The sequence below is a fragment of the Physeter macrocephalus genome, unplaced genomic scaffold, assembly GCF_002837175.3.
Source record: "Physeter macrocephalus isolate SW-GA unplaced genomic scaffold, ASM283717v5 random_55, whole genome shotgun sequence".
Classification (NCBI taxonomy): Eukaryota; Metazoa; Chordata; class Mammalia; order Artiodactyla; family Physeteridae; genus Physeter; species Physeter macrocephalus.
Genome location: NW_021145340.1, coordinates 116,198 through 124,067, shown reverse-complemented (window position 1 = coordinate 124,067; position 7,870 = coordinate 116,198). Strand labels below are relative to the sequence as shown.

At 62.1% G+C, this 7,870-nt stretch overlaps 1 protein-coding gene and 1 long non-coding RNA gene across 4 annotated transcripts in view; one reads left to right on the top strand and one right to left on the bottom strand.

The window, feature by feature from the left end:
* Positions 1 to 2,110: 2,110 nt before the first annotated feature.
* Positions 2,111 to 7,870, bottom strand: part of PTPN6 (protein tyrosine phosphatase non-receptor type 6) — a 10,318-nt gene continuing 4,558 nt past the window's right edge. Inside the window, exons 8-16 of one of the 3 annotated variants that reach the window (XM_028483682.2) lie at positions 7,624 to 7,703; positions 7,300 to 7,449; positions 5,817 to 5,948; positions 5,538 to 5,692; positions 3,389 to 3,456; positions 3,137 to 3,288; positions 2,948 to 3,039; positions 2,481 to 2,591; positions 2,111 to 2,281 (exon numbers count right to left, since the gene is read on the bottom strand). In XM_028483682.2, the coding sequence (XP_028339483.1) occupies positions 2,233 to 2,281; positions 2,481 to 2,591; positions 2,948 to 3,039; positions 3,137 to 3,288; positions 3,389 to 3,456; positions 5,538 to 5,692; positions 5,817 to 5,948; positions 7,300 to 7,449; positions 7,624 to 7,703 (989 nt within the window). In that variant the 3' untranslated portion in view covers positions 2,111 to 2,232. The other 2 variants (XM_028483684.2, XM_028483683.1) reach the window with 2 other exon arrangements.
* LOC129391805 (uncharacterized) lies at positions 2,646 to 7,163 on the top strand. The gene is made up of 3 exons (XR_008616512.1): positions 2,646 to 2,682; positions 5,544 to 5,656; positions 6,435 to 7,163. It is a non-coding gene; the product is annotated as an uncharacterized lncRNA (long non-coding RNA).

The window sequence follows — 7,870 nt, the reverse complement described above, 5'->3', positions numbered from 1 at the left end:
GGTCAAGGCTCCGGAAGCCCCCCCCCCCCCCGCCTATCTCTTCCCCGCCACCCCCAGCCTCTCCCTGCCCCCCAGGCACCAGCTCACCGCCCTCAGCACCCCCCCACCCCGGCAGTCCCTCGCTCAGCCCCAGGACCCCTCTCCCACCGGCCTTTACCTGTCACCAGGCCGCCTGCCCCCCAGGGAGCGAGGGCCGCGGAGAGGAGGAGGAATCGAGGCTCGGGATTCAAGGCCTAGAAGCCGCCCTGGCCTCCACTCTTCCTCCTTCCTTCTCGCCTGCCGGGCAGCGCAGGCTCCTACCTGGGCCCCGCCCGCCGCCCCTGCGCACAGGTGTGTCCTCCAGCCATAGGCTGCACCCCCCCGCTGCCTTAACCCCTTCCCTCCCAGCGCCAGCCGCAGCCGCCTCCTCTGAGGCCTGGTCACCCCGGCAGGCCCCGACCCTCAGACCCTCGGCCGTGGTCTCCTCTTCTACCTGCCTCCTCTGCCCCAGGGCCCAGACCAGGGAGCCTGGTGTCGGAGGGACGGGTTGTCTTCGCCCCCTTCGCCTTCCTCCTTGGCCTCGCCCCATGGCCGCTCCCACCCCCAGCTAGCCCCTTCCCCCAGGCCCCTGCCAGAGAGCCTGAGGGCAGAGAGGGCTCAGCTCAGCAGCGATGGGCTTGTGCCCCTGCCCGGTGCCCACCTGTGCTGGACATCCCGGCGGGTCCCCCAGGGGCGCCTCCCTCCTCCCCCTTAGTATTGGGGCGCCCGCCCCTGCCAGGAGTCCCAAGCTGACCAGGAGCGTCGGCGCTGACCCGGCCGATTCAAGTTCTGAGCTGCAGGACGCTCTCCCGCAGCCCTGGCTCTGCTCTCCAGAGGGACCGGGCACCCCCGCCGGGCAGAGCTGCCCCTGGACCCACCTCACAGCCCTGGAGAGTCCAAGTCCCAGCCACGGGCAGTCAGCCTGAGGGCAGCGAGAGAGGGGAGGGGACCCGCCTTTCTTTTGTGTGGCTCAAGCTGGGCTAGAAAGGGCGTTGCTGGGAGAGGGGCCCTGAGGCCCACAGGTGATGCTCCACCCACGCACCCCCTGGAGGGCGACAGCTCCTGGGAGCTCAGCTGGCTGTGTCGCCCAATCCAGGCTCTGCCCTCTCGCTCGCTACCCCCACCTCCACCTTTGTTTGCGTCCTTCTTAATTCTTGTCTGTACTTATTCTATGTTTGTGGACTGTCTCTGGGTCTGCCTTCCCACCAGGACAGGAATTGTCGGGTTCACCATCTCGCCCCAGCACTGCTCCAGTGCCTGGAGCTCCATAAACAAAGTGTATGCCGAGTGAATGACCACCCAGCCTCAGCCAGCCCAGCGGCAGGGAGCCGGCCTTCCCGAGTCAGACTCTTTCAGGCTCAACTCCCCAGGAGGCTAGCATCATCACTCAACATAAAGCCTTAACGCAAAGAAGGAATCATCGCCGTTGTCCACTCTGGACCCAGGGGAAGGAAGAACTGAAACTCTGACCAAGAGCCTAAGGGCTCTTAGTAGCCCCAGAAAGGGAGGAGCGTGGGGCTCCTTTGCACACCAGGTGCCTGGGGGAGGGAGGTTGGCCCTGGGCCTGTGTTAACTGGCCGTTGTTATCAATCTTCTTAGCTCCTGGATGTAGAAGTCAGGCCGGAGAATGTGGTTGTGTCCCCCTGGGGGTGACCCTGGCTGCGTCTCCAGGAATGTAGGCTCTGGGGCCAGAAGGCCTGAGTTAAAATCTTAGCTTCACTGCTCAATAGTCCTGTGGCCTTGAGCAAGTTATTTAATCTCTCTGTGTGTCAGTTTCTCCCACTGTAAAATAGGAATGATACAGGTACCTCGGTTCAATAACCACTTTTAGTCTTTTCAACAGCGCCTGACACACGGCAAGAGTGCAACGAATTTCACGATCCCCGATCTCAGTGATCTTCACAACCACCCTGGCAGGAGCATCCTCCACTTTCAAGGCACGAGACGGCGGAACCTGACCCACACACACTCGTGTGTCAGGCTGTGAAGGCCCAGCTTTCTGTGTCCACATGTAGCGCTCCCTGCCCGCCTCCCCCTCCCGCCCAAGCACACAACAGAGTTAGAGACCCACACACAGTGACCTAGAGGCTTTATTTACAAGAGAAAGGCCTGGCCCTGCCAGGGGCCTTGCTGGGCTATATACAGGGGCTGGGAGAGGGAGGTGGGGACATGGCCATTTAAATTACAGTGAAATGGGGGGCCAGGCTCCGAGGTTCAGGCTCTGGGTCTTCCACTGGAGGCCTCTGCAGGGACGGGGCTGAGGCTGCAGAGACAGGGAAGGAAGGGATAAGAGGGGGTTGGACCTGGAGGGGGGACAAGACACAGGTCTGGTTGGGTTGGGAAGACAGGGTGAGGCCGCAGCCGCCCCGTGCATCCCAGGGAGAGCACCGAGCCTGGGGGGCCCCTGAGGGCAGGCCAGGGAGGGGCCGTGCCACGGCCGCCCCAGGACAGGCCCAGCTCACTTCCTCCTCAGGGAACCCTCGCTCTTCTCCTTGTCCGCTGACCGCTGCTTCTTCACCTTCTCCTCCTTCTTGCTCTTACTGTGCACGTTCTCATACACGTCCTCCTTGTGTCTGCAGGCGGGGCAGGCAGGTGCGGGCAGTCAGGAGGCAGGGCAGGGGTCTCCAGCACCAGCAGCCCCTCGGGGCCACCCCCATCTCACAGGTGAGCAAACTGAGGCCAGCAGAGCGAGGAGACGAGTCCCGACAATGTCCTTACACTAGACTAGAAGCTCCTTTGGGGGCGGAGCCTCCATCTCACACATCAGTGCCTAGCACGGGCCCCAAGTGGAGGGCACTCAGGAGACACTTGGGAACACAGGTTGTAAGAACCAAGCTTGAACTTTAACCCGAACCTCCCTGGGAAGGACGGGTCGGGCTGGGGAAGAGAAAGGGGCAGACGCCGGGAGGCGGGAGGTGGGGCCACTCACTTGGAGGAGGTGCGGGCGGCCTTGGAATGGGCATTCTTCATGGCCGGGGGGTAGGTAATGTTCCCGTACTCCGACTCCCAGCCCTTCTGGGACTGTGGGAAGAAGTGTGGTGGGAGGCCGGTGGTCCCAGCAGCACCGGACAATGCCCTCCGCCCCCCTCGGCCCCTCCAGGCCACGCTCTGCCCGCACCTGCATGACCTCCAGCTTCTTCTTGGTGGTTTCGATGAACTGGGCGATGGCCACGTAGATGAACTTGTATTGCGCCTCCGTCTGCACCATGCCCGAGCGCTGGGCCCGTACCATCTGGATCGTCTTCTGGATGTCGATGTCACAGTCCAGGCCTGGCAGGGAGGGCAGCCGGACGTCAGGCCCTGGGCAGAGGCGGTGGACGCGGGGGGCCGCTCCCCCACCTGCCCCGCATCTCCCACAGGTCACCCTCACCCTTGGTGGAGATGCTCTCCATAAGCATGTCGATGACAATGATGGTGCCGGTGCGGCCAATGCCGGCGCTGGGGAGAGAAGGGGCGCCGTCAGAGGCCCAGCCTGCACTAGCCGGGAAGCGGGGGGCGGGGCGTCAGCGCAGCAGCGGCAGGGGCGGGGCTTAGGGAACCGGCCCGAGATGTGAGATGCAGGAACCAGGCAGGGTCACTGGGAGGGTAGGCAGGGTAGAAGTCTGCCCAGCTCCGCCCCCGTGCTCATCACTCCAGCCCGGGGATTTGGGGGCAGAACCTGGCTCTCTAAGACGCTGCTCCCCAGACACCCGTCTCTTTCCTTCTTCCCAGCACCGCACTCCACCGCCTGCTTCCACCCCTCACTTTGCACCCCACCCCAGGAGATCTGGGACCCCGTTCCCCGACCACATCCTGCCTGCTCCCCTGGTACTCTGGGCCTCCCCGGCCCTCTCCCACAGCCTTGGCCCCAGCGAGGCTGCCCTCCTCGCCTCGGGAGCATCTTTCGCGCAAGGCTCCATTTCCCTTCTTCTTCAGATCCTGATGGCAGGGCAAGGGCAGCGTCCAAGACAGCAGGCCCCGGGAGCCACCGGGCTCAGGAAACTTGGGGGAGCATCGCAGCAGGAAGTCTGCCTTCTCCCCACCCTCTGCCGCCACCCCTGGGCAAACAGACCCCAGGAGCCTCAGGACCGCACACAGACCCCAGTCCCACCCCCTCGGCTAGGCCAGTCAGGCCAATGCCCCGAGTTGCACTGTCTAATTTCAAACCCAGATTGTCAAAAATAACACCCCCTCACCCACTTCCTTCCTGTAACGTCTAAATTAAGGCCATGGGGATTTCAAGAAGGGGGGGGGCACGGCCTGGAGGAAGAGTCCCTGAGGCAGCACGTGGGGGGTACCTCCAGACTCAGCCCCCCGGCCCTGCCCCAGGACACGCAATTGCTGGAGGGGCAGAGGAGGAAGCCCCGGCCCTCACGGCCCCGGGGTCACGTGGAGGGAGCTGGAAGGGGAGAGGACACAGCAGATTCCCATTTCCCCGTTCCCTGCCTGACGTGAGTTAGTAAAGCATTAACAGCTCCCATTCCTGGGTATTTACTGTATTCCACACACAGTGAGAGGGTCTCACACTCACAACAACCCTATAAGACCCGGATTTTATGGACAAGGAATCCGGGGGTCAGAGAAGGCAAGTCCTTTGCCCAAGATCGCACAGCCAGTGAGTGGAGGAGCTGGAATGTTGAGCAGCAGCGTCTGCCCAGGACCCTGTGCCAGCTGCCTCCCATGCCCCCAGGCCAGGCCGGCTGAGTAGGCCCGTCTGCGGGACGCTGCCCCTCAGGCCTGATGGGACACCTGCTCCTCCTTGCTGACCCCTCAGCTTCCCACCTTAGCAGGAACGGGGTCTCCTGATCATGAACGTGAGGGTCTCCAGTGGAGCTAGTGGTGCATGAGCCCAAGGCCTGAGTTGGGGGCACTGGCGGGAAGGGAGAGATAGGTTGCAGCAATGAAGAAGCCTCAGCCTGCTGCCCAGGGCTGCAGATGGAAAAGAGAAGGGATGGGGAGCTACACCAACCCCAAGGAGAAACACCAGAAACACCGGCTGGGTAGGCGCGTCTGAGAAAACAGGAGTGACCAGGACCTGGGTCTACCGTGAGCCCTGCTCCAGGCTCCCCCACTGACCAGCGGTGACCTGGCAAGAGGCTGGGCCTGTTTCCTCATCTGTATGTGGCAGGGTGGGACTAGATGCTACATCCAGGGAAGTCTCTGAGGAAGCCCGCCCCACCAGGCACAGGATCAAACAATGGGCTTGGTTCAAGCTTAAGTTCCACCCATGGGTCTGGAGTCATCAGGGAACCCAGGGACTTCCCTGGCGGTCCAGAGGTTAAGACTCCTCGCTCCCAATGCAGGGGGCGCGGGTCCCATCCCTGGTGGGGGAACTGAGATCCCACACGCCACATGGCGTGGCCAAAACAAAACACAACAAAAAACAGTATCAGGGAGCCCAGAAGAGGTGGAGGCCAGGGGAGGCGTTAAATGAGTTAATATGTAAATTGCTTACAAGTGCGCATGGCACTTAGCAGTACTCGCTTGCCAGCTACTACTTTGATTATTATTACTAATATCATCATTATTATTATTCTCACCTGCAGTGCACGATGATGGGCCCTGCGTGAGGCAGACTTTCCTGCCGCTGGTTGATCTGGTCCAGGAAGCTGAGGACACCCCCAGGCTCGCTGGGGACCCCGTGGTCAGGCCAGCTCAGGTACTGGTAGTGCCAGATCTCCCGAACCAGGTCCCCCTGGGTCAAGGACATAGTCAGTGCCCCCTGCTCCCACGCATGGCCTCGTTCGACCCAACCAAAGAGAACAGGTGTGAGGAGGGCCCCGGGCAGGGGGCAGGGGGCAGGGGCGGGGGCCGCTCACATTGTCCAGCGGGGAGACCTGTAAGGTGCGGAGTTTGTACTCAGGTGTGTCATGTTCCCCGCAGTTGGTTACAGCATAGACTCCATAAACGCGCTGAGTGCCCACCTCTGGCCAGTATGGGATACACTTGTTCTGAAAAGGGAGGGTGAAGGTGGGGACTGAGGCCTGTGCCCACCTCGAGCAGGGCCTGAGTCCCTGGTGCTGGCCCCATCAGCATCCGATGGATGAACAGATGAAATGGCCAAGAGCCAGAGACATGGGGCCTGGCTCAGCCTCTTACAGGTGGTGAGACCTCACCAGCCACTTAACAAGTCGTTCAGTGCACGTTGGCTGGCACACGCACTGAACCCGAAGCTGTGCAAACCGGGCTGGAGTTACAGACACAAGTAAGACGCAGCCTATGCCCCTGTGCCTGCAGGAGCTCACAGAGAGATAGGTGAGCGGGGAACCAGAGCCGCTGAGGAGCCGGGGGGAGGGAGAGACTAATCCTCCCTCTTTGGAACAGAGGAAACCAGGGACGGCTTCACAGAGGAGGGAGCATTTGAGCTGGGTCTTCAAAAAACGAGGAGTCGGGCTTCCCTGGTGGAGCAGTGGTTAAGAATCCGCCTGCCAATGCAGGGAACACGGGTTCGAGCCCTGGTCCAGGAAGATCCCACATGCCGTGAAGCAACTAAGCCCGTGCGCCACAACTACTGAGTCCACGTGCCACAACTACTGCAGCCCGCGTGCCTAGAGCCTGTGCTCCGCAACAAAGAGAAGCCACCGCAATGAGAAGCCCGCGCACCGCAACGAAGAGTAGCCCCCGCTCGCTGCCAACTAGAGAAAGCCCACACGCAGCAACGAAGAACCGACGCTGCCAAAAATAAAGAAAGAAAGAAAAGAAAAGAAAAAAAGCGAGGAGTCTGTGAGGCAGAGAGAGCGCAGAGCCGGGAAGTCAGTCCCTAGCAGAAATGAGCTCGCGCAAAGGCATGGAAACCTTAGGGAGCCTGGCTGGTCAGAGGCAGCGAGGGCTGGAGGGCAGCCGCCAGGCCTGAGTGCCGGGTCCGGCAGTGTGACTGTTCTGAAGGCAGCTGGAAGCCTTGGCAGGGTTCTCAGAGGGAGCAGCCTGGTGCAGTGTGTGCTCTGCACGGGTCACGGCCACTCCACTGCAGAGGGTGCCGTGGGAAGGGGGCAGCCTGCAGGCAGGGAGGTAGCTTGCCCGTGGGGTGAGGGTTTGGGGCTGATCCAGAGAGTATTACGAGGCCGAGAGGACAGGAAGGGCTGCTGCCCCGAGCGGGCCAGCGGGACACTCTGAGGGAAGAGGCCCCCGGAGAGCTGGGTCTGCTGGTCAGGGGAGCCCAGGGTGGGAAGCAGGGATCCGGAGTCATCGTGTACCCAGACCTCGTGCCTCAGTTTCCCAACAAGGAAGGACCCTTGCCCTCCGAGGTGCCCCAAGTCTCTTTGGCTTAATGGTGGTGGACGACTGTTGGGGGGCTCGGCTTACCCGGCCCTTCTCCACCTCCCGGGTGGTCATGACGATGACACGGGTGTTCTCCTGCCACACCATCTGCCAGAAGTCGTTGACCGTGGCCTCCAGGCAGCCCTGGCTGGCGATGTAGGTCTTAGCATTCTCATCAGAGCCTAGCAGCTGGTTCTGGACGCGGGTGCAGAGACACGCAGGCCAGTGAGCCCCTCGCACCCCTGCCACACTCAGCCACCCAAGGCAACAGCTCTGGCTTCGCCCGTGCATCTTTGGACCCAGCCCCCCCACGAACGGGGGTCCCCAGGGCCCAGCCCCCCCTCCCCCATGACCGGCGGGCACACCCACCTTGACGTAGTTGGCGTTAATGTAGTCGGACCCAGGGATGTTACTGTCGCGTCCCTGCAGGACCACTCGGCTGTGGTCAACTGGGAGCGGGTGGAGAGGAAGCAAGAAAGGCGTGGGTCAGACCCTTCCTGAGTTTCCAGGCCTTTCTTGCCCAGAAGCCACGAGCTCTCAGAGCCCTGCGGGCGGGCAGGCAGGGATGGGGGATCTGTATGGGGGGAGGGATCTGTGTGGGGTGGGGCTGGAGGTT